The following is a 24,678-nucleotide window of genomic DNA, read 5'->3' on the forward strand; positions in this document are numbered from 1 at the left end:
GCGCGTGCTTACCGCGAGGAGCCCCCCTCCCCCCACTCCTCCCGGTCGGCGCGCGTGTTCCTATCGCAGCGCGTTAATGAGGGGCACGCGCACGTGTGTGTGTGTGTGCGCGCGCGTTCCCGCGGCCGCAGATACCGGCTCCAGCCGGTATATATGTATATAATACAGCCCGAAGGAGAGCCAACGTAAATAATCATAGATTATTAGGCGACGGTCAAAATCTGGACTCGGGGCTGGATCACCGCATCACCAGCCGTTCAACATTGAACAAATAGGAGCAGTATTAAGATATTTAATCCGTCAATGCATCCGACCAGGCACCGGCAGACTCGACACACTTTACCTGTCTGGGGGAGACATTAAAAAAAAAGGCAAGTCTGTTACCGCAGAGTCAGTCCATCCGGTGCCCGGATTCTTGTTCAGATCTTTTGAAGTTGGTTTACATACATTTTGTACCATCTTATACCCTCAGTAAGACCGCCCTGAGCGTCGTGTGCCCCCATCCAATCGATAAATGTCACTTTGTATCGAGGGACTGACGTACAATATTTCTAGTTTTTTAAAGAAATTTTAAGCACTGGAAACTATTCTGATCAATTAAACTTTTTGAATGCTTATTTGTTACTGCATTGGGATCCTTCGGGCTTGTCCTACAAGGGTTAGCTGATGTCATCTCTCGGATCTTAACGCGTTCTCTTTTTTTTTTCGCTGAACGTAAACTAAACTGTTTAAACTTTTAAAATGAAATAGTTCATGTTTTTTTGGAAGGTTAATTTTGTTTTGTTTTGTCTCCACAGCCCCAAGAATCAGGTCAGCAGCTTGCGGCTATTTTGCGTGGCACTGCCGCATCTCAAGCACATTTAGAGCAGCGCTGAGACACTCGGCTGGTGAGTACAGTAGCAATCTTAATGGGTTCAAAATTGCACTTGCACTTCAAAAGGCTCAAAATACAGAACAAATTATACAACGTAAGAAATCCGCCTGATGGTATATATTTGGACCTGTCTGAAATCCCAACTTTACACGTTTAAAGAATTTAGAACAATTTTTGTAAAAAGCCAAAAAACCTTTGGGTGCGGTAATTCGGGACGCACAATCGGATTTCGATCCGGTTCGTTTCACGGCAAAGTGCTGATACACAGTCCGCTCTCCAGTAGAGGAAGTCTCTCAGCCGTTTACCGCATATTTCTATCAGGCGCTCTCCTTGGCACCGATTCCGCGCCTCTAAGCGGAATTAGTCTTATTTAAAACGTGAGTGTAAAATGATATAATTCTGATGTTTAAAATTACAACCTTATTAAAACTCAACGCTTTTTGTCATTGTTAAGTATCTTTCGGAAGAGAAGTGAATAATGTATCGACTGCAATTAAGAAACGAAAAGCTAAGTTACAGAAATACGCTGATTTAGTTGGTGCAGTGGGCTGCAGCTAGTGTCTGGGAGCGGGGGAATAGCGCTTTGCCACTAAGGTGCTCGGTGCTCCTCCAGCTGTTGAGTCACACTCAGTGCAATCGCTGTGAAATACAAACTGGCCGGCAGATGGTGCAAAAAAACGACTACTGTTCTTGTTCGTTAGATTGAATCTCACTGCCAGTTCCGGGAGTCTTGAACCTCGGTGTCAGGATGACAAGAGTTTAAAATGACGACATTGTGTAGATCGACGTATATAATTATTTAAAAGTTATATGATATGAGTTTTTGTTCCTTTTGGATTTGTCTACAAGATGACAGCTATTGGGACCTTTTATCCCCTTGAGACTGGACCTTCGCTTTACTTGGCTTCCACTGAATGGGCATCAGCGCCTCTGTGTAGTGTAACATTTGGCAATATCTTGGGGATCCCAGTTCTATCCCTGCCATATTGAATTAGCTAGTGCAAATAAAATACTTGGGGCTATGTAGCAAATGAGATGTTAAGCAGTTGCAGAGATTTTCCTCTGGAGTTACTCCTTAATATCAGTGGATGGAGATGCTACTTCCTTAAGGCCAGCTACCACATGTTTACATTTAGTTCCACTTTATCACCCCCAACTGGGGACCCGGTTTCCTTTTTATGCCTTGCTAACCCAAACATCAATGCTTTATGTGCAATTTTGGGATCATAATATTTAGCAGGCATAGGAACATCTTGATGCGGACTAGTGCCCAAAGTGGGCAAAGGGTCATGGAATGCAGATGCCTATGGAGTTGTGTAGTTAGAAATAGTATAAATGGGGTAAAATCTTAGCCAATAGGTTGGGCGATGAGCTCACCCAACTATAATGTGGGTATCTTCTGCAGCAAAGCATCCTTTGTAATCTTGATAGCCATGAGTATGTTGGTTCATAACCTTTAATAAACCTTCAAGTGTTTGACTGCATGTTGAATTCATCCTTGGCCTGCAGGTGCAGAGCTGTAGCCTTTGTCTATCATATTACAAAATTCACATTCGTAACACTGGGACAGCATAAAGGGGGTTGAGACTCTTATGTAATGGGTCTCTAACGCTTTTCCTTTCAGTGGCATCTGGGAACTGAGTGTTCTCCAGGAACTACAGAGACATCTATGTATTTTATTTGCATGGTAGTTTTAGGTTTTCATTTGACACAAGAGGTTCATATAACATAGCTGTTCTCCCTGTTTTCAGCAAAGTGTGTTTGCTATTATAAGGTCTGCACTGTCATGTGTGCACTTAACTCTAAATGTTAAAAAGTCAATATTAATATTATTCTGAAGACAAGTCAAGCACTTAGGCGGAATTACTAGTTTTGGTGTTTAAAAACTGAAACAGCTCTCTTTTTAAATGCAGTGAACAAATCGTGGAAATGACAATGTTCACGGGAAACATGAGAGGATGCACAACAAATGTTTACACAAAGACTCCAGATGGAGGCTGGGGCTGGATCATAGCCATTGCCTTCTTCTTCGTAGAAGTACTCACATACGGCATAATTAAATCATTTGGTGTTTTCTTTTACGACCTAATGATTTATTTCGATGAGTCCAACAGCAGAGTGTCTTGGATATTATCTATCTCTGTGTTTGTAATGATGTTTACAGGTAAGGAATATGTTCAATATCTATGGATTGATTTTTGGTAATGTTCACTTCTCTGGTTTTGGGTAGCATTTATTAAATGATATCCTTGACAATCTAGCAGTAGCCTATAATAGATTCCATTTACAGACAATATTTATATAATTGGGTTTGGCACACCCAAGAACAGTAATATAAGAAACTGGAAATTACAGCTGCAATCCCACAATTGTTACGGTTTGTTATAATTACGTTTTTAAAAATGCAGTTAGAATCATAAAGCACAGAAGGAGTCCATTCAGCCCATCGTGCCTGTGCCAGAGTCCTGGCAAAAATTCCAGAAATGCTAAAGGGTTTTCTATTTTTTTTTCAATGTCATTATCTGAAATTTAGATTGGAATAAATGTTTGTTACAGCTGCTAGTTGTCTTCATGGCACTAGCCTGAAACCATTATGGAAAGTTCTTTTTCAGCTACTTTTGTTAAGGCTTGAGGAAAAGGAAGAAACTTGTACTGAATAGAACCAAAAATTGATGCAGTAAGGATAAATATGTAAATATCAAATGATTGGAGAGGGGCCTGAGCGATTGATTTTAATCAGATGATTAACTCATTCTATACACTGTACTCCCAATAATTCAGTCATTTTTTATCCAGTAATTCAAATTATCCAACATAATTAAAATGGCAGTTTTTTTTGAAGTGCAAAAAATCCAAATTATCCAATTATTCAAATTAACTGACATCAAATTAAGAGTAGACTGTACCTTAATTTGAATAGTACAGGTTCTGGCATTTATTCTGCCTTAGTTCTGAAAGTGGCTTTGAGTACTTAAGCAACCCGAACATTTATGACAAGTTTAACCCTTATCTTTTGTGCTTCATAAATCAACAAGTTTAAATTACATATTTACTCAATATTCAATGCCATTTAAAAAAAAATTTGCATTAAGCATTTAATTATACTGCAGATAGAATGATCTCTAATGTGGTGGCAGAGAGGCAGATATATTGCATACTCCAAGACTCATAAGGGTATATTTTCCTATCGTTGAAGTTCAAATATGGATGTTAACGTGCTTGTACTACATTCCTCTGTGTGCTGTTTTTAGGAAGGGTGCTTAAACATTTATACATGAACTTCGCCAGTGGAAAAATTTACCCCACCATACTCTTATGTATTTCCCCCAATTAACTTAAAGACTTGAGTTCCTGTACAATGTGTATTTATATCCCTATGTTAAATATATTTTTGCAATTTTTCATTTTGTTTCCACATTTATTTCTCATCCTATTTGTTTTGAAACTTGTAACAGCAACATTAGTTCTAATTATCTTGTTAAAATATTTGGAGTTACATTCACCCTGTTTTCTATTTATATCAGTTCACTTTTCCATTTTGCATTTATTTCTTTTCAAACCTACTGATCTTTCATATTCTTTTATGTTTCCCCCTTTTCTCTTTTAATTAATTGTGTCAGCTCCAAACTGAATTTCAGACTCCAAGGATTGGAGGAAGATGTTGAAAGAACAAAGTTGCAACTTCCTTTCTTTCTCTTTCTCTCTCCTTCCCTCTTCTTTCTTTCTTTCTTTCCTCTCTCTCTCTCTCTCTCTCTCCAGCATCAGGCCAAACCCCACTAATTGCCCTCTTGAGAAGGACAGAATCACATGCCAAACTTCTGGATTAAATGGAGATGTTGAACACCATGATGAAAAGTTAGCTGAAATCCAAAGTTCAATCCAAGTGCAGTGACTCAACCAAATCAAGATCAAATGCTACAACAATAATATGCATTTATATATATATATTTTTTAAAATTCCAAGGTGCTTCACCAAAGCCAATCAGACAAACGGACACCCAGGGGGTGAACAAAAGCTTGGTCATAGAGGTGGGTTTTGAGGAGGGGCTTAAAGGAGGAGAGGGAGAGGGAGAGGGTGGGAATTCTAGGGCATGGGGCCTATACAGCTGAGGACATGGTGCGGCAAAGGGAAGGGGTTGCTCAAAACACCAGAGTCAGAGGAATAGAGAGTTTGGGGGTAGGGGGGAATGCAATGCTGGAGGAGTTTGCAGAGATAGGGAGGGGCAAGGCTATGAAGGGATTTAAACACTAGGATGAGAATTTTAAATTTTAATCGTTGAGGGACTGGGAGCCAATTTTCTTCAGCTAGGTTATGGGGTAATGGGACTTCGTGCATGATAGGATATGGGCAGCGGGGTTTTGGGTGAGCTGAAGATTACTGAGAGTGGAGAGTGGGAGGCCAGCCAGGAGAGCATTGGGATAGTGGCGTCTGGCAGTGCCAAAGGCATGGATGAGGTTTTCAGTGGCAGATGGGCTGAGGCAGGGATGGAGGTGGGCGATGTTATGGAGGTGGAAGTAGACAGTCTTTGTGATGGAGAGGATATGGAGTTGGAAGTTCAGCAGGGGGTTGACCAGGACACCAAGACTGCCAACAGTCTGGTTCAGCCTGAGATAATGGCTGGACGAGGTGGATGGAATCAGCGGCAAGATTATGGAGTTTGTGGCAGGGGTCTAAGATGCTGGCTTTGGTCTTCCCAGTGTTCAACTAGAGGAAATTGGGGCTCATCTAACACTGCATATCGGACAAGCAATCTGACAATACAGAGACAGTAAACGTGTCGAGAGAGGTGTTGAGATGTAGAACTGGGTGTCATCAGTATACATGTGGAAGTTGACCCATGTCTGTGGAAGATGGCAGCATGTAGATGAGGAACAGGAAGGGGCCAAGGACAGATCCTTGGGGGACTAAGATCCTTGAGGGTAACAGTGCTGGGGTGAAAGAGAAGCCATTGCTGGAGCTGCTCTGCTTACGATCACATGGGTAAGAGTGGAAACAAGCAAAGGCAATCCCACTGAGCTGGATAACGGAGGAAAGACGTTTGATATGGTTGACCCTACCATCCTCCAAGACTGCAGAGAGGTTGAGGAGTACAAGGAGGGATATTGTACCATGGTCATCGTCACATTGGATGTCATTTATGACTTTGGTAGGGCTGTTTCATCGCTGTGGCAGCGATGGAAACTTGACTGGAGATAGGGTGGTACTTTGCAAAGACAAAGGGATTGAGGGTGGGATTTTTTTTTGGGGGGGGGTGTGGCAAGTGATGACAACAGTTTTGAAAGTACCTGAGGAGAGAGATCCATTTACAATGTCAGCTAGCATGAGGGCCAGGAAGGGAAGTTGGGAGGACTAGCAGCTTAGTGGGAATGGGAGCAGGAGGTGGGTCTCAAGGAGATGAGCTCAGAGAGGGCATGAGGGAACATAGAAAAAGATGCAGGTACAGAGGTGGGGTGGGAGATCCTGCAGAGACCTTTGCCTTGGTGGGAAAGGGGAGGGGGAGAAGCAGCAGAGGCAGCTGAAAGTTAAATGTCTCCTTCAAAAGCTTCATCCTGGAAAACTCTATGCCATCTGGGCAATAAACGCAGGTTCTTAAAGCCAATTTTGAGGAAAGATGTGCTTACCTTGTCTGTGTCTTCTTCTGTCTCTTGTCAATTCCTGTTGTCCCATCTAAGTAGAAAGCGACAAATATTGTACCTTTCCACAGAAAGGGATCAGACAGACTCTTATAACTACAGCCCAGTGGTGGTTATGCTTGAAGATCACAGCAACTTTAGTAAATGAGAAGCTGCTGCAACATTTTAACAGCAACAATTTGTTACTCACTTGCAATCTGGCTGCATAACAACAACAACTTGCATTTATATTGCACCTTTAACGTAGTAAAGCGTCCCAAGGAGCATTAACAAACAAAATTTGACACCGGGCCACATAAGGAGATATTAGGGCAGGTGATCAAAAGCTTGGTCAAAGAGGTAGGTTTTAAGGAGCTCTTAAAGTTGGATATGTAGGCGGAGAGGTTAAGGGAGGGAATTCCAGAGCTTAGGGTCTAGGCAACTGAAGGCACGGCTGCCAATGGAGGAATGATTGCAAATGGGGCAACATAATATTATTCATTTCATGGGCTACAAATGTAATGACTTTTATTGCTAAATACAAATTTAGGAACTGTTTATGCTTCCAGAGCACTCAATAGGAACGTTCTGGCCTCATTGCAAATCTACTCTTAGGTTGTATCTGAGCTGTCAGTTGGAAATACAAATTTGTTAGAAGGCAGAACCACAAATAATGGTCTTATCGCAACATCTAAATAAGATCTTTATGGAAGTATGGTTGCTTCCCCCCATTCCTCCACTTGACCAATGAACTGGTGGATGTAATTTTTTTTTGTTTTTGCTGATAATACCATGCTATATAGAGTGGTTAATTCGCCATCTGTAACTGAATGACTTCAGGCTTAAATAGAATTGGATAATGTGCTGACAACTGGTGTATCCTCCAACACTGATAAAACCAAGTCAGTAACCCTCCCATGATGTTGCCTACCCACAACTCTTTTGTAGTAGTACTATGCTCTCTTCAATTATAAACATTCAGTTTTTCATCTCATAATATCAGGAACTTGAGAACTGCTGCAGCTGTACCTCAAAATTTTGCATCACCTAAAGTTCAAAACATCAGCACTGAAGCTTTTAAGTGTCATCTGCTCGCAGACAGCATTGTTTCCTGGAACATTGCCATTTGTATCCAAAAATTCAGACTGAGTTGACTTTTGCCTTGTATACCAGGATTGCAGCATACACACACTGGATTATTGGAAGATTTTGGTCTGTCCCACAAATCCCAGCAGTAATCGTCTAGGCTTTTTGTGCTTACCACAACCGCCAGGCTCATTCTGATGAGATTTCTGTTACTGTTGTCAATAGTTGTTAACAGTGATTTTGTAGATCCATAAAGATCCTAGAAGTTATTGTCCACAGGTTTTATCCATCTCTGTGTATTCTGATACAGAGAAAATATGTGGAGCAGAGAGCAAGACCTGAAGATTCATTAGCAAAGTTACAAGTCTGAATAAGTAAATATTTGGAAGACAAACCTTGGAGATGAGAAATTGAAGTTTTGAGTATTGGTGATTGTGTGATGACTAGGCATCATGCAGTGTGCATGAGTTCAATTTCTTGTGCTGCTGTGTTGCTAATCTCAGCTGGATTGCTTTGGGGAATTAAAAAGCAGAAGATATACACTTCCTCAGTAGAGTGGAGAAAAAAAAAGAGTTGTCCCTCTCCTGCAGACTGGCTCCATACTTGAGATGCTTTGCAGCAATTTGCTCATTTGTCAGCTTGCCGTTGTTGCATCCGTTGTTGCATAACCTTGGTGAGTTAGGGCACTGGAGACTAAATAGAAGGATTTTTTTTCCTTACAAAATTATAAAAAGAGTATTCAAAACACAGCTGGAAAATTGCATTACTAACCAAGGCTAGTTACTCTTCTAACTTTATCAAGCAGAAAAATAAAACAAACAACTCACTTAATGGGTGGACAGAGTGCAGCAAGTAATGGTGGTGAGTTTCTCTGTCTCCAAACCTTTCTTCTTTCTTGTTTTCCCTGCATTTGATCCCTTGTGGCCTGTTGCAGTTTCTCTTTATTCCACTATCTCCTTATCTATAAAAGCATATTTAGTTCCTTTTAGAGATTCATTAAAAGTACAAGTAGCAAGTTAAAGTCCTACTGACCATAAAAAAATTAAAAACACCAAGTAACAGTCACATAGGTTAATATTACATGCCGTTTTATGTCTCATGTTGATTTCTTGAGCAATAGAGAAATAAAAGTAATGTGTTCTACAGTGATGCACAATCTAATATCTTCCCATTGATTTTTCATAGCACTAAAGTAGGAAATAGAATAATCATAGTAATTAGAAATAGGAAAAACAGTATAATAGAGAACTATGACGACTTTAAAAATTCACATGCAGTTTTATCACATTACATATTAGCAACAGGTCTAATTCACTGCTTTCCTTCTGTACTTTAACACTTGTACATTCCTCAACTTTTCAAAACTGTACTATTTGTTGACTCTCATCACTCCATCCACAAACTTACAATGAGTCCCCAGGTTGGTGAGTTTCAGATACTAATACCAAGCAGATATGATGCTGAAAATTCTAACAATGCATAGTTTACCATCTCCACAAACAAGTGGGCTAGTTCTGCTTAACTCACCCTAGTGCAGTTCAAAGTATTATGCATTGTATTGCCAATGATTAATTAAAGAAGAACATATTTGCTTAGTTCTCAGTCAAAAGCAGATAAACTGTTTAGCCATTGCCATTATCGTGTACTCTTATCAATTTTTAGGAGCACATTATTTTGATATACATTGTTGATTCCAGTTAAACATTTTGGAGAAATGCAGCTTGAATTTTATCTGGCACAGGAAAATAATAACAGTGTAGATAGCTGTAGTGGTTAACATGGCTAAATCATTGTCATCATTGAATGGTGTAGTATGAAAATGCCACATGAATTACTTTCTTAGTCCTTTGATATTAAAAATATTAAACGTTACATTGCCAAGATTATTTATAAACATAAGATTTTGTTTTTTTTTAAATCTCTTTCCCACAGCAAAACAGGTTTCAGCTAGTGCCTGCTAAATATTCTCTTACTCCACTTCGGCTCAAGAATTTAGGTCACGAAAGAATCTGCTGAATCCAGTTAAAGTGAAACGTTAACAAACGTCGACACTGCCAGACAAAGAGAAGACCGAACAACACTTCTGTTTACCAGTACAGTACCTAATGAACCACATGCAAACTAGAAAAAAATCAAGAACAGCACAAAAATCAATGCAGTAATTCTGGCTGAGCTGAATTTGTAAAATGGAAGTCAGAGTTGAGCTTATTGTAAGTTCTAATCCTTAAATATGTTAATGGGTGGACAGAGTGCAGCAAGCAAGACCCATTCAAATGTTGCATGAAAAATGATGCAAGTTTCTAGTTTGCTGCCATTTAAGGGGTACAATTTGCAAATGTTTGGAACAACTTGGTTAAATAGAGGATTTTTACAATCAGCAATCTTCTTTAAAAGTTGTTACAATGCATTATGGTGTGAGAATGAGAGAAAAAAAACACACAACTAACATTTTGGTTTTAAAGAATGGATGCTGATGACTAGATATTTGCAGATATAATTAGTATAATCTGTTTACATCCCTGGTATGGTAAGGTCAGGGGGAGGAAGTAGCAAAGCTCAAGAAGATCTCTACCTGTGCTATAATGTTTCTGGCTGACTTGCCAGGAGACCCACTTCATTAATGCTGGAAAGACCCCCTCCTCAGCCAGTTTCCTCTCCCTCCCCAATTCATCACCTCAGCAATGGTTTAGCTAAAATTGGCAAACATCAGTTGAGACTGCAATTTCAATTGGTTTCCTGGTTAAGGAGCAGTACGAGAGCATTGTAGCTACCAAGCTGCTGATCATTCAGACTAAGAGTCCAGAGCTATGTATGTTGACAATTTAAAATGGGGCTAAAATGCTGTAGTTTGTGTACTTTTCCAAAACCAGTGGAGAGAGGTAAAAAATATACTTTTATCTAGGAGTAAGTAGGGAAAGGTAAGCAGACTGCTTTTCACTTGCCTTTCTCTACTCGCCATACAAAGCCTGGTAGTATTGTGATTGATCTAAATCTTTGCATTACAAAACAATGAGTAGAAAGAGAACCTTGATTTGCAATCTATGAATTAATAAAATCAAAATCATGAATGAATTATCCTCTAGAACCAATCAATAAGTAACAAGAACCTGTTTAGTGTTATGAAATTAAGTTACTGTCTTTGTTAGGGTCTTCTTTTTACTTTGCTCTAGAAATGCTACAAATGATAAATTATCCAAGACAATAATCAGAGACAAAATTAATTGTCACTTGGAAAAATATGCGTTGATAAATGACAGCCAGCACAGATTTGTCAAAGGCAAATTGTGTTTGACTAACTTGCTTGAGTTCTTTGAAGAAGTAACATAGAGGGTTGTTGAAGGTAGTACAGTTGATGTTTATTTGGACTTTCAAAAGTACCACATAATAGACTTGTTAGCAAAATTGAAGCCCATGGGATTAAAGGGGCTGAGGCAGCGTGGATACGAAATTGGCTGAGACAGAAAGCAGAGAGTAGTAGTGAACGGTTGCTTTTCAGACTGCAGAGAAGTGTACAGCAGTGTCCTCCAGGGGTCGGTATTAGGACTACTGCTCTTTTTGATATATATTAATGACCTGGACTTAGGTATACAGGGCATAATTTCAATGTTTGCAGATGACATAAAACTCAGAAATGTAGTAAACAATGAGGAGGATAGTAACAGATTTCAGGAGGATGTAGACAGAATGGTGAAATGGGTAGACACATGGCAGATGCAATTTAACACAGAGGAGTGTGAAGTGATGCATTTTGGTAGGAACAATGAGGAGAGGCAGTACAAACTAAATGGTACAATTTTAAAGGGGTTGCAGGAACAGAGAGATCTGGGGGTATGCGTACACAAATCTTTGAAGGTGGCAGGAAAAGTTGAGACAGCTGTTTAAAAAAGCATATGGTATCCTTGGCTTTAAAAATGGAGGCATAGAGTACAAAAGCGAGGAAATTATGCTGAACCTTTATAAATCACTGGTTAGGCTCCAGCTAGAGTACTGTGTCCAATTCTGGGTACCTTTTTGTTGCCGCCGTTTGGAAATCCAAGGTAAGTTTTGTTTACCTTTTTCAGTTGTGTCATTCATTGTGCCAAATAGGGTCAAAACAAGCACTCTGAATTGGAGTTTGATCTAACTCCACTGCTTCACTACAAAACTTCCAAATGGTGCTTGAAATTAGTACTGGTTCACAGGGTAATGATGAGTACATGTAGCAATGGAGCAAGGGCCATGATCATGTCACTGGTTCTGATATCAATGCATGCTCTATGCATTGAATTCATTCTGGAGGAAGCTTTTTGACCCTTTTTTAAAAAAACTGCCTTCAGTTGAAACCTGTTTCTACAATGTTGATTAACCAGTAACTTCTTCTGTCAAATTATAATACTGCTGTTCAAGGATTATGCAGCCTTAATTTCAGGCTGTACACTAATTTTACTCTGATTTTCAATGCGTGAGCAGAAGGTGGAGCAATGTTTTTTGACTTGATGCTTATCGTGTAAGTCATCATGAAATAGGACTGCGACAACAATTTAATTGGATAATTTTGGATCACTAAAATAATTGGAAGTATTTCAGTACATTAAGCGTCAGACAGCACAAGTTCCTCGTCACACATTCACTCAATGTCTTGCACACAACACTGGTGTTTCAAGAATTTATTTAGTTTTTCATGCAGCATGCACATTGTCCAACTCATAAGCTGAGGATTAAAAGATCCAGTTAAATGTTTGATATGTTGTAACCTATACACTCCTATGCAGACTGGCATTAAAACAAGTATGTGTACCATTTCTGTACTAGATAGCTTGGTGACAAATCAACTAATAATGTTTTATTTTTCTCTCTTATTTTTTCTCCCACCCCAAAAGTTATTTTCATCCCCTCCACTCTTTAGGTCCCCTGTGCCACTCACTCTACCCCAGAAGAGGTGGACAGGCGATCTGCTCCCAGACCTCTGACAATGCCGCTCTGTAACTGGCTGCTAGGAGGTGTGTGTGTGTGTGTGTGTGTGTGTGTGTGTGCGCGCGGACGCGTACATGTGTTTATGTGTTCCTTTTTCCCTTCCTTTTGTGTGCCCATCTTTCTCTGGTTTCAATCAATCAATCACACGTCCCAAAACACCACTATGGGTAGTGGCACCGCTTCCACATGCTTTACTCCTTCAGAACTGATATTAGACTAAAAAAAAAATCCAGCAATGTCAACTGGTTAACTAGTACCAGTGGGGTAGCTTTTATTTGTGCATGCAAATGACACCATAAACATTTGATTTTATTTCCTAGCCCTAAGTATGGGTAAGCACACAAAATTAATATTCGTCACGATACAACAAACTACTTTTTACACAATGGAGACACAAATAGGCTTGCTTGCTGATAATTTGGAACTGTAGTAGTAATCAAATAGCAACAGAAATTAAATAATTTTGCTTAGCATATCCTACCTCTGCTGTTTCTGTGGCTGAATCCAAGGTTATGTTTTCCACCACTTCATGAAGCCTACATATCTTCTACTCAAGTCTGAGAAATTATTTCCTGCAAAATCTAAGAAATTCTGTGTGTTTGAAAGCTGAATTTCCACAGCTGCCTTATAATTCATTCCCTTCCCAGCCCTAACAGGTGGGGACGAGCTAAAGAAGCAAGTCCTAGAAATTGCATCATGCAGCATCCATATTTCAGGCACCTAAGGCCCCAAAATGGTGGGCAGAAAGCATGCCATATTGGGCAAGGACAAACAAGAGGGATTCTTTAACCGTGCCTGACGCAGGCCCTTTGAATATGCAAATGATGGGCCTAATGCCTGTTTGAGGACCCCGCTTCAACACTGGTTTGCCCTGAGGCAGCCAGCAACATCGCAAGCTGCACTCGGGGAAATCAGCCCTAGGGATCGCCTGCAACAAAGAAGGTAAGTAACTTACTTGAATGAGGGGCAGGAATGCTCCTCCTGACCCCACATTAAAGGACCCTCTTGATCGACGACACGAGCGACTCCAGGCCCCCTGACCTGGTCCCAACTCGCGGTCCTGCGTTGTCTTCCCCCCCCCCCCCCATCCCTGACTGGACCCTCGGACCTACTTACCTGAGGGCTGGTGCGGCGCTAGCAGCGGCCTGATTTCTTGCCACTGCTCTCCACTCTTCCCTAGTGTCAAAGGCTTGAGTTGTGACTGTAGGAACTTGGGCTTTTCAACCTACAAAGGAGGCATCTGAGGGGTGATATTAGAGAGACAATGGAAAAGCAAATCCAGAATATTACTTTAAATTGTGTGTAGGTCATAGATTCAAACTAGTGGAAGGTAAATTTAGAACTGATGTTAGCAAATTCATCAAACAGAGACTTCCACGGAGTGGTGTAGACAACAACTGCGGAATCTTTTAAGGAACAATGGGATGCCGAGACGTGGGTCCTTTTTTAACCTTTCTGAATGGAAGAATTAAAAAGTGCCGAATAGCCTTCCTCATCCATAATAATTCTCATGATCTTTTCAAATTCTGTGCTCCCAGTGACAGCCAAGCTTTTTGGGAGCATGGTATTACCCTATTATATATAATCAGGGTAAATGGTTTTTCATTACATGCGTATGATCAAATAGTCTTTTTTTTATATTAAATCACAAAATATAAAATGATAGATGCCCATGCTATTACAAAGCAGCCATCCATTGATGGGTTCAGATGATAACCTAAGCTGCTTACATGCTTTGCGAACATCTTGTAAAACATAGTTCATAAGCGCAAGTGGGGCATAAGTGAGTTAAGCACATAAGTACAATATGCCCAACTCTCCTCGATCTTTTACGATCGTCTATCGATCCCTCTGCCCAAACACATCTCCACCCATAATAGTGGACCATCCCCAAGTTACAGAGCCTTGTATGCGATTTCCTGCAATTGCGCTTGCTCAGAAGTCCTCTTTAAATTACGACCAGATTCTCAGGTGCAGCGGGAAACAATAATTTTTCTGGTGTTTTATTGCAATTTTGAGCATTTAAAAAATTGTTATCCTCACTGAGAACTGCTCCGTATTTTCTGTTTCTTTAATTGCATTTTTATAGCATCAGTACACGTTAAAAATTGAAAAACTTCCCCGACTGCAGGATGCCTACTGAGCATGAATGATGGTTAAATGAGTTGAAATTTTAATTTTAATACTTAAAAATATATGGCACATTTCCTTAGATCCCAAATGTTTACGCTGATTTACACCCATTTTACTTTTGGGCATATTATAATGAGATGTGCAGGAACTTTGAGCATAACTTGACAACGGCAGAATGGGTGCAGGAATGGGTGTATTTTCAGGTGTAACTTCTGAGTTGCCCCCACGAAGGAAGTTCTAGACCAGGAATTTGTAATGGAAAAAATTGATATGAAGTATGTGCAAATAGAAATTTTTTAATATAAGTATTTGCTGTTTCTGATTAATATCATCAGAAGCTTAATGAATATTGAACATTGGAATGGTTTATTGCACTGCAGTACTGTTTGGCAATGTGCACGTTCATTTACAGTGCAGATTTTCTATATCTACATCTTACACAAGATTGTAGACACAAATACACTATTTAAAGTGCACTTTCTACAGTACTAAATTTTTAAATATATTCGGGGCGAGTGGGAAGTTTATCAAGGTGAGCAATGCCAGTGATAGAGATGGACCACTTTCACTTGGGCACAAACGCCAAGAATTCAGCTGCACAGTGCCCCTTTATCGGCCACCCAGCGCCTGTATTTCGGGCGCTACATGGCCTCCTAAGCTTCCAATATGGCATATAGGAAACCGGCATTAGGCACTTTATTTCCATGCACAAAGGGCCTGCCTGTTTCAGGCCCCAACTGCAAAGTTAGTTTGCCCTGAGGCAGCTGGCATCCTTAAGGAACAACCTGTTAGGCCACAACCAACAAGGTAGGATTTTAAAATATATTTACCTGAACGTGGAGCCGGGAGGAGCAAGCGTGCTCCTCCTGACCCCACCCAAAGAACGTGGGCCGCTGCCGGCCATCGCAGGTCGTCGCTGCTACCTCCACCACCACTTCCATCTCTTTCCGGTCACTCCCGTACATCACTTACCTGAGGGCTGCTGCTGCTGTCGGCCCAATCTTCAATCCCACTTTGCTGGTGAGCTGCCTTCGGTGCGTCCTTGGCCTCACCATTTAGACACAAGGATTGTTCCGTTGGCCTCTCACATTCAAAAATGAGTGCGCCCAATTCTCTAGGCCCAAGCATCAGCGCTTGCAGGTCAAGTTATATAAATGCAACCCTCATTACCCTGGACAGCAGTCCAAGACGCCACTACCTCAGTACTCTGCATACTCGACTTGCCCCTTCTCATACTACCCCAGAATAGAGCGCCTCCTGTAATAAGCAGGCTATAACAATATTCTGCTTCTGGGATTAAAGGAACAATGGCAGCGTAGATACAAAATTGGCTAAGGGACAGAAAGCAGAGAGTAGTGGTGAATGGTTGTTTTTCGGACTGGAGGGAAGTGTGCAGTGGTGTCCCCCAGGGGTCAGTGTTCGGGCCACTGCTCTTTTTGATATATATTAATGAGATATGGGTATACAGGGCATTATTTCAAAGTTTGCAGGTGACACGATAGTAACAGACTTCAGGAGGACATAGACAGATTGGTGAAATGGGCAGACACACGACAGATAAAATTTAACGGAGAGACCTGGGGATGTTCGTACACAAATCTTTGAAGGTGGCAGGACAAGTTGAGAAGGCTGTTTTTAAAAAAAAACCATACAGGATCCTTGGCTTTATAAACAGAGGCATGGAGTACAAAAGCAAGGAATGTGCTAACCTTTATAAATCACTGGTTAGGCTTTGGAGAGGGTGCAGAGGAGATTTACTAGAATGGTACCAAGGATGCAGGACTCCAGCTATGTGGATAGACTAGAGAAGCTGGGGTTGTTCTCTTTGGAGCAGAGAAGGTTAAATGGAGGTCTTCAAAATCATGAAGGGTTTTGATGGAGTAAATAAGGAGAAACTGTTTCCAGTGGCAGAATGGTCAGTAATCAGAGAACACAGATTTAAGGTAAGTGGCAAAAGAACCAGAGGCAAGATGAGGAGAATTTTTTTAATGCAATGAGTTATGATCGGGAATGCAGTGCCTGAAAGGGTGGTGGAAGCAGATTCAATAATAACTTTAAAAAGGGAATTGGATAAATACTTGAAGGGTAAAAAATTGCAGGGAAAAGGGCAGAGGAGTGCGACTAATTGGATAGCTCTTTCAAAGAGCTGGCACAGGCACGATGGGCCAAATGGCCTCCCTCTGTGCTGTATCATTCTATGATTCTAAGTCATGGGCTAGAGATCTTCTGCTCTTCCTCATCAATTTGCTTTAACCCTAGTCTTGGATTAGCACTCCCAGTGCAACTGTACAAATTAATTTTTTTCTTACAACCATCATCCTTGTTGCCTGGGTGAGATGGCCAAATCTGTCAATTAACACCAGTTTTGTTCTATAACTACACAAACTAGCAACCAAGTTGAGACTCCCCTAACTTATTTTACATTGGACCCTTGCAGCTTTACTGTTTTATATTGAGTTGATGTTGATGAATGTCACTTATATAATATGCAGTATATCAACCCAGCAAAGTAGAAGAACAAATGTGTACTAATAAAAAAAAAACCTGCTTTGCTGTACAACCACGAACAGTACTTTATTATGCAAACTACTAGGCTTTAATCTTTACAAGTAACTACAGCACTGTATTTCATTGTGTGTGTTCCAACGATGTAGGAAAGCACTTGGCCACTTCCCACAATGGCATGAGATCAGTAACTCTGCAGAGTGGGTGAACTGAATCTGCATTTCACCACTCCATTATGCCATATCTTGCTCTCGCAAAATTATCATGTAACCTAGCAGCTATTGCATTCATAACTTCTCTGTAAGGAATCCAAATGATTCCAGGGTTTTTTAGTCCCTTTTTTAGTTTTAATGATTTCTTTGGAAAATTTCATGATCACTCAGCTCATCAAAGCAAGGCAGATCTGCATCCATCTTAAAATATTCTTTAAACCATATATCTGTCAGACTAACTGGAAATGGGATGGGTTCATTGTCTGCGACAATTTTTGTTCCACAGATTTGCCTACAAGTTAGTCACCACTGCTCTTGTGTTTGGAGTGAGCACTTTAAGCTGTATAACAATCTGGTGATGTACAGCTTAAAGTGCTGAGTCCAAACACAACCCAAGTTTGTACTGCTGGGTGTTTTGCCACAGTTCAAGTGGATATAATACAAACATTTTGTGCTTTATTAAAATCCTAGTTATTGAAATCCCAGTGACAAAACTTCCATGGAGAGCATTTCCCTATTATAGTCTTTCTCTCCTGTATGGCATCTAGATTTTCTCCAACACCCATTTTCATTTTTTATTTACGTATTGCAGTTCTTTGTGAATCTTTGAAAACTTGTGACTGAGAGATGCTGAATTTTCTTGCATTTCATTCCTGTGACTTGTTCCCTTTTAATGGCTTGTACTTTTCATTTTTGGTTAGGTCTTTCTTATTTGCAACATAGCACTTACAAAATAACTGTCCAGGAAAGTGCATTTGCATCACAATAGTTCACCTTACAGTATCAGACCGTGCTGTTGGCACAGAGAGCACCAAGAGTACAAGGATGGTTCATACAAATAATTGTGCAGGGACATATGCAACATCATATACTTCAGGACATTAATCAGTTTATGCACACAGACATATAATCTAACAAGCCATATTTACATTCTATATAATGATGGAAACATTGGGAGTTTGAGATATTAAACAATTATCCAAACTGCAGTTAAGTAGAAAGCACTATATATATTTGTGTTAACACTGTTTTTCTTTCTTTGCAGCACCACTTTCCACAATACTAAGTAACCACTTTGGTTACCGTCCAGTAGTGATGCTGGGTGGACTGCTGGTCAGTATGGGAATGATGGCAGCATCGTTTGCACGTACAATTGTAGAAATGTACATTGCCGTTGGAGTAGTCTCAGGTATTTGCCATTCCTAACTGTTCAACCAATATGGATGTTCCAAAGGGTTAGAGCAGACAAACCTTTGAAGCACTGTATATTCTTGACTTAGTTTCAAAATATATGCATTTTCTGTCATTACAATTCCAAAAATTATTGGAACTTTTTGATGCCAAATATTCTATACTTCTAGAAAGATATTGAAAATGCTGACTCAATCTGAGAATACTATCATTCCATACATTTAACTCTGGTTTGTTTACTTTTGTTTCTTTAACATTTATTTTTCTCTTTATTTACATTTCCCACATAAATGCATCCTTTTCTGGTAGTGAAGACAGGTAGCTGACCTACAATCAGACCTTTGCCAATCCTGGCCTGTAAGCAGCTGGTAGGAACTAAGCAACATCAACTCTACCCCGGGAGGAAATACCAGCCTCCATGTGGTACATTTCCCCCCGCTGCCCACCAGTTCCTCACAGCAGGAACAAGATCAGGAATTCCCTATGTAGGGGGAAATAGTTTTCAAACTCATGCACTAACACAGCTGTGGCAAAGGACACTTCAATGCCTTAGTACTGCTCACAAATTCTGTTTTTGTAATATTAGTCAATGAATGCATGTAATATTAGAATTTACATATCAGATGAACTGTACATTAGAACTTACCAAGAAACAAAGCTGCTTGACTGCTACTGCAGTCCTTTGAGGGTTGACAAAAAGCTACTTAGCTTTGTTTACCATTAAAATACTTGTGTTTGCTTAAATTGTCAAAATGACCTTGTAGTACCCCAGATTGTTGGGATTGCTGCTTTTGGCACCCAGGTATCCTCCAAGTGTAGGTGGCAGGGTTGCAACTGCTGCCTAATTAACACTTTAGCATTCTATGTCCACCACTGAGTGGATTATCGTTACTTCACAGAACATAGAAGAATGTGCAGGAGATCAGTGCGTGAAAAGGTATGCATGACTAAGTCCATCTTTCCTGCTTGAAAATTTGCTCTAGTTCACTCCATCCCTAAGAAGGCAAATCCCTCTCATCTTTCTATTGCCCTACAATCAATACTTTATATGAAAGTTGCTGTTGATTGTCAAATTTTCCATCATCTTGAAAATTCTGGCTTAATCTGTGATTGCCAGCATTATTTCTTGCTTGGCCGTCACACTAGTGATCTTGCTTAGGTTATGAGCTTTGGTCATGAAAACTTTGGTAATTAATTTGTCTTTTATTTCCTTTGTCAGGGTCTGGTACTGTGCACTTCTAAACAAACTATAATCCTACGGGCTTCTATCAAAGCAATGTTCAAAATGACCTAGTTTCCATTATCTGTGTTGTAGTTGGTAACACATCCTCTTCCATTGAGTCAAGAATTCCCTAGGGCTCTGTATTCTCTCTTCCTTCTCCATATCATTAACTTCCACTCATCATCAAAAACAACTTGCATTTATGTAGCGCTTTTAACAAAGAAAAATGTCCCAAGGTGCCACTTCTCTGCTGATGAATCTATTATATATTCAGTAAATTCCTTCAGATTACACACCCTCCGTTCTTCAACGCTATGGCTAAATCAGTATATCTTGATTTTCCTCAGTGCCCTTTAACAAGGCAAAGAAATTGGCACAGTTTCTTCATGTCTCTTGTAAGTTCAACCAACAGCTACCATTGTTTAACCTCAGCCCTTGTTCCCACTGAAGGTCTCTTGCCTACCCATTCTGAGATTATCCTGAGAAAATCAACCCCAACAACCCCCACCCTCTCCTGAGTATGAGGGGCTAGGAAATTCAAAAGCCAAAGGGCACAGTCTTTTTTCAGTTTCTGCCATTCACCCATTAAATGAAGTGTAATGAACTTAGACAATACCTACCAATGTAATCTTATCCTGTAGTGGGAGTTGAGTGGTGACAGAAGGAGTGGCAACAAGCTTTTTGTTTGTTAGGTCCCTGACTACTCTAGCAAAGCATTTAGTCCATAGGAGGAAGCTACTCATTTTCTTAGCTGAAGTGGACCTCGTCTGTCGCTGAGCTTGCTAAGGTGAAAATCATTTGGGGGAATGCCAGGTAGATCCTGACGGCTTCTTGAAGCTATACAGCATTAGATCGACCTGACACCCACTGCCAACTGCTGCAGCAGTTTTGCCCCCTGGTCTACAATTTTCACAATAATTCAGCCCTGATTCAGTTGCTACAGTTGATGTGTAGCAGCCAAAACAATTTGGTGGATTTTTTTCTACAAACCTCATTCAGTGCACCTGATGAGAAACGGTGTACATTTGGAGTTTCCCTGTAAGTAAAGCTGCTCTTTAGACTTCTTCTCACGACAAACTGGAACTTTACATTTTACAGGAGACTTCTCATATTTCATCTGCAGCTGAAAAACAAGTAGATAGCTATGTGAACAGGAACTTTTCCAATACGTCCCTGACCTGGATGCTGCTGCCTGACTCAGCAATTATGGCTATTAGGAATGTCAATTACATCAATTATGGCATCTTTGCTCACCCCAAGGTTTGCCTGTGGCTGGACCTTCAATTAAGGCAATGTTGGCATTAAATTAATCAAATGAACTGTGTGCTCAGTTCGCACTCTGCTCAGAATCTCCCACTAGTCCTGAAGTAACTCCTGAAATGGAAGCACTTTCCTCATTCTCATTATTATCCTCTAGAAGGCAGAGTATGTCTGCCTTTCTGCAAAATAGTTACTGAGCAACCCAACAGAGCCTACAAAACCCCTGCCCTCAAGCGAGGTCGAAGCTGCTGCAACATGATCTGTACAAAGGCCCTGTAGGATGGACTCCCTGGATCTAAACCATACTTAATAGTGGAGTAACAACAGCATAAGCCACAAGAGCCTTACAATGGCGGGCGATACTGAGCTAAACAACCCTTTCAGGAATTGCAAGAGGAAAGGAAAACTGTTTTGGTCTATGCCAGCACAGGCAATGTAATCACCTCGGTGCCAATCAGGAGCTAGCATGTAACAACATCTGCAGTAGTAATCAATAGGATTGGTCTTATTGAGGTCGGCTGTAGTCAAAATGAAAATTTACGGAAATATCCCACAACACAGGTTTATGTACAACAGTGCGGGGAAAGATTACTTCACTACCTACTATTTATTCTTGAATTGCTTAAAGGGAAAGTTTCCCTCTGATATTCACACCAGGTAGGGCAGGTTACCATAGCAATCCTCAGCACTGTGACTTGAATAGGGAGCAGTTCTTAGAACTATTTAATATGCATTTTGTTAATGTTATAATGTATGTTCAAACTAAGTTTCATAATTACATACTCATCTAAAAATTGAAAAATATGCTATTGAAGTTTAACCTTTTAAAAAGCTAGAATTGTGTTCTTTTCTTCCCCCACCGGAAGATATCACAAATCCTCCTCCTATGAGAATCAGCTCGCCCCTTGGTTTCATCAAGCACATTTCCCCCATGAGACCCACTCCTGCGCCCTCAACCCCCACCTAACCCAGCTCTCGACCATTCAACTATCTTTCTTTGGAACAATGCTTCTCTGACATTGTCATTCGCGCTCTCTTTTTGTAAGGCCCTGTTCCTCCATCCTACAAAATTATTCTTATCGCTCTGTCCTCAGAAAAGTCCACACAATCCCTCCAAACACCCCCCTCCACCACACTGCCCCATCTCTAACCTTCCTCTTCTCTTCAAGTTCCTTGAACGTCTCACTGTCACCCAATTTGCTCTCAAATCCCAATTTAAATTACTTCAATCCAGTTTCTATCTTGCAACAGCAACAACATTCTTTCCAACTATGATTGCAACATATTATCTACTTCTGTAGCATTACCCCTCACCATGGTTCCACTGCTACCTGTTCTAGCAAATCTCCCCTCTCACTTCCAAATGGTTACTTCAGGTATATCCTGAGGTTCCATCCTTGGCTCCTCCTATTTCTTGTCTACATGCTTTCCTTTAGTGACATGGAGTAAGCTTCCTTATGTATGCTGATGACTCTGAATTCTACTTCTTCACCACCACCTTCAACTCCACAATCACCACTATCTGACTGATATCAAGTAATGGATGAGCCAGAACTTTCCGTGACTTAACATTGGTAAGACTGAAACCATCCTGCTCCCAGTTCCAACTCTCTCCCAAGCTGCTTGCTCAGGCTGAATCTGAAGGTGTGAAATCATCAAATCCATCTATTTTCAACCACACAGCTTTGCTCATCTCTACTCTGTCCACTCCCAAGTGCTGCTGAAACCCTCATCTATGCCTTTGTTACCTCTTGACTTCTCCAACAGTCTCCTCAGCGGCCTCCCAAACTCTAACCCACAAACTTCAACTCACCCAAAACCGCACCACTCACATCCTGCCCCACCATTTCCCCTGTTTTTGTCAACCTGCCCATCTACCAACATACAGAATTCAAAATCTTCATCCCCAAATCCCTCTAAAGCTTTGATCCTCTACCTCTGCAACTGACTCCAGTTCTACATGCCAGCACACACCTTTTGTTCCTCTGACTCTGGGATCCTTTGCATCTTTGCTCCTTTGGTGACGAGAATTTCAGCTGTATTTGGGCTCGAACACTCCCTAAATGCCTCCACATTGTTAGCTCTCTCCCCTCTCTTTTAAGAGCCTCCTCAAAACCTACCTCTTCAAGCATGCATTTGGTGATCTCCCCTAATTCTTCTCCTGATATTGCTCAGCATTCAGTTTTGCAACTCTGTAAAGCACCTTGGGATGTTTTATTACATTGAAGGCACAACATAAATGTAAGTTGTATTACCTAAAGAATTTGTATTGCTGAAAAAAGATCTGACTTATTCAGATCTTTTCTCTTTTACGTAACTGAAATGTGTTTTTTTTCAACTATTGTTTAAATTGCATGCCAGCTTATTATATAGAAAAATCAGGAGACAATTTTTGCTTGGTTAGTTTATTGATGATTTGTATGTTTGTTTTAAAAACAGGAATAGGTCTCTGCTTCAGCTTCCTTCCCACAGTCACAGTCCTCTCCCACTACTTTGAAAAATATCGGTCTCTTGTCATAGCTGTGGCCTCCACAGGAGAGTGTTTAGCTATCTTCATTTTTGCACCTGGTAAGTGTCAAATCTGACTTAATAGCCCAGCCACTGAATTCTAATTGAGAAACCCCATTTTTCCTGGTGCGGGTTGAGGAGGCAGAAAATTCTGGCTCATAAGTGCACTAAGAGTGTAACTTATGTTGGCTCATAAGTGTTCTAGGAGCATACTGCCAAGTATTTTCTGCCCTTTGCTGCACTGATGTAACGTGCTAAGATATGTTGTGTTTGGATCAGGACTATTTTATATATACCTATATCACAACTGTTTTTGGGTTAGATGCATGTTTGCACTGTACTGATATTGCTGTTAACTACTGCTACTATCACCACTACTTTTGTATGTTGTCAAGTGGATGATTAATTTACCAAGCGTGGATCCAGAGTTTTATATGATGAAAATAGTACTTTGGGATTTACAGTTGCATTAGATTTGCAGTCATTTGAAACAGCATTGTTTACTGATACCTGTTGATCACCTGTGACTTTGAACACAGGGAGTTAATACCAAGTGTGTACAATAAACATATAATACAATAAAGATTACAAACTCCTCACATAGAATAAGAATATAAAAAGGTATTAAAAGAAGTTGGTGAGGAAATTGAAGATGCTTTAGTCTGAGTCTTCCAAAACTTTCGATTCAGGAATTGTCCCCTTGGATTGGAAAATTGCCAACGTCACTCCATTATTTAAGAAGGGTGAGAGATAGAAACCAAGAAATTATAGACCTATAGAATCTGTCATTAAGGACAAAGCGACTGAGCACTTGGACAAATAGGAACTGGTCAGAGAGAGCTAGCATGGATTTGTAAAGGGTAAGTCATGTCTAACTAACCTAGTTGAATTTTTGCGGAGGTCACTAACGTGGTAGATAAGGCACTGTCTATGGATGTTACTTATATGGCCTTCCAGAAGGCATTCGATAAGGTTCCATACAAGAGACCATTAGCAAAAATAGAAGCGCACTGAATTGGAGGCAACCTATTGACAAGGGTAGGGAATTGGTTAGGAGGTAGGAGACAGAGAGTAGGGATAATGGGTATATATTTCATGGGTAGGATGTGACTAGTGGTATT

The 24,678-nt window shown here is 40.4% G+C and overlaps 2 protein-coding genes across 14 annotated transcripts in view; one reads left to right on the top strand and one right to left on the bottom strand.

Annotated features, from left to right (window-relative positions):
* arsg (arylsulfatase G) overlaps positions 1 to 24,678 on the bottom strand; it is a 125,579-nt gene that overhangs the window by 73,196 nt on the left and 27,705 nt on the right. For 7 of the 12 annotated variants that reach the window (XM_068004083.1, XM_068004081.1, XM_068004077.1 and 4 more), the window contains 2 exons: positions 8,401 to 8,534; positions 6,497 to 6,542 (listed from right to left, as the gene is read on the bottom strand). The gene's annotated coding sequence lies outside the window, so the exon portion shown is untranslated. Of the gene's footprint in view, positions 1 to 12; positions 32 to 343; positions 459 to 1,067; positions 1,256 to 6,496; positions 6,543 to 8,400; positions 8,535 to 13,007; positions 13,226 to 24,678 lie in introns of those variants that run through there. The other 5 variants (XM_068004080.1, XM_068004091.1, XM_068004084.1 and 2 more) reach the window with 5 other exon arrangements.
* LOC137341129 (monocarboxylate transporter 7-like) overlaps positions 127 to 24,678 on the top strand; it is a 33,251-nt gene continuing 8,699 nt past the window's right edge. Inside the window, exons 1-5 of one of the 2 annotated variants that reach the window (XM_068004093.1) lie at positions 127 to 371; positions 798 to 887; positions 2,788 to 3,038; positions 18,422 to 18,565; positions 23,489 to 23,617. In XM_068004093.1, coding sequence (XP_067860194.1) covers positions 2,804 to 3,038; positions 18,422 to 18,565; positions 23,489 to 23,617 — 508 coding nt within the window. In that variant the 5' untranslated portion in view covers positions 127 to 371; positions 798 to 887; positions 2,788 to 2,803. Of the gene's footprint in view, positions 372 to 797; positions 888 to 2,787; positions 3,039 to 9,534; positions 9,784 to 18,421; positions 18,566 to 23,488; positions 23,618 to 24,678 lie in introns of those variants that run through there. The other variant, XM_068004094.1, reaches the window with a different exon arrangement.

This window comes from Heptranchias perlo, chromosome 23 (genome assembly GCF_035084215.1).
Source record: "Heptranchias perlo isolate sHepPer1 chromosome 23, sHepPer1.hap1, whole genome shotgun sequence".
NCBI lineage: Eukaryota > Metazoa > Chordata > Chondrichthyes > Hexanchiformes > Hexanchidae > Heptranchias > Heptranchias perlo.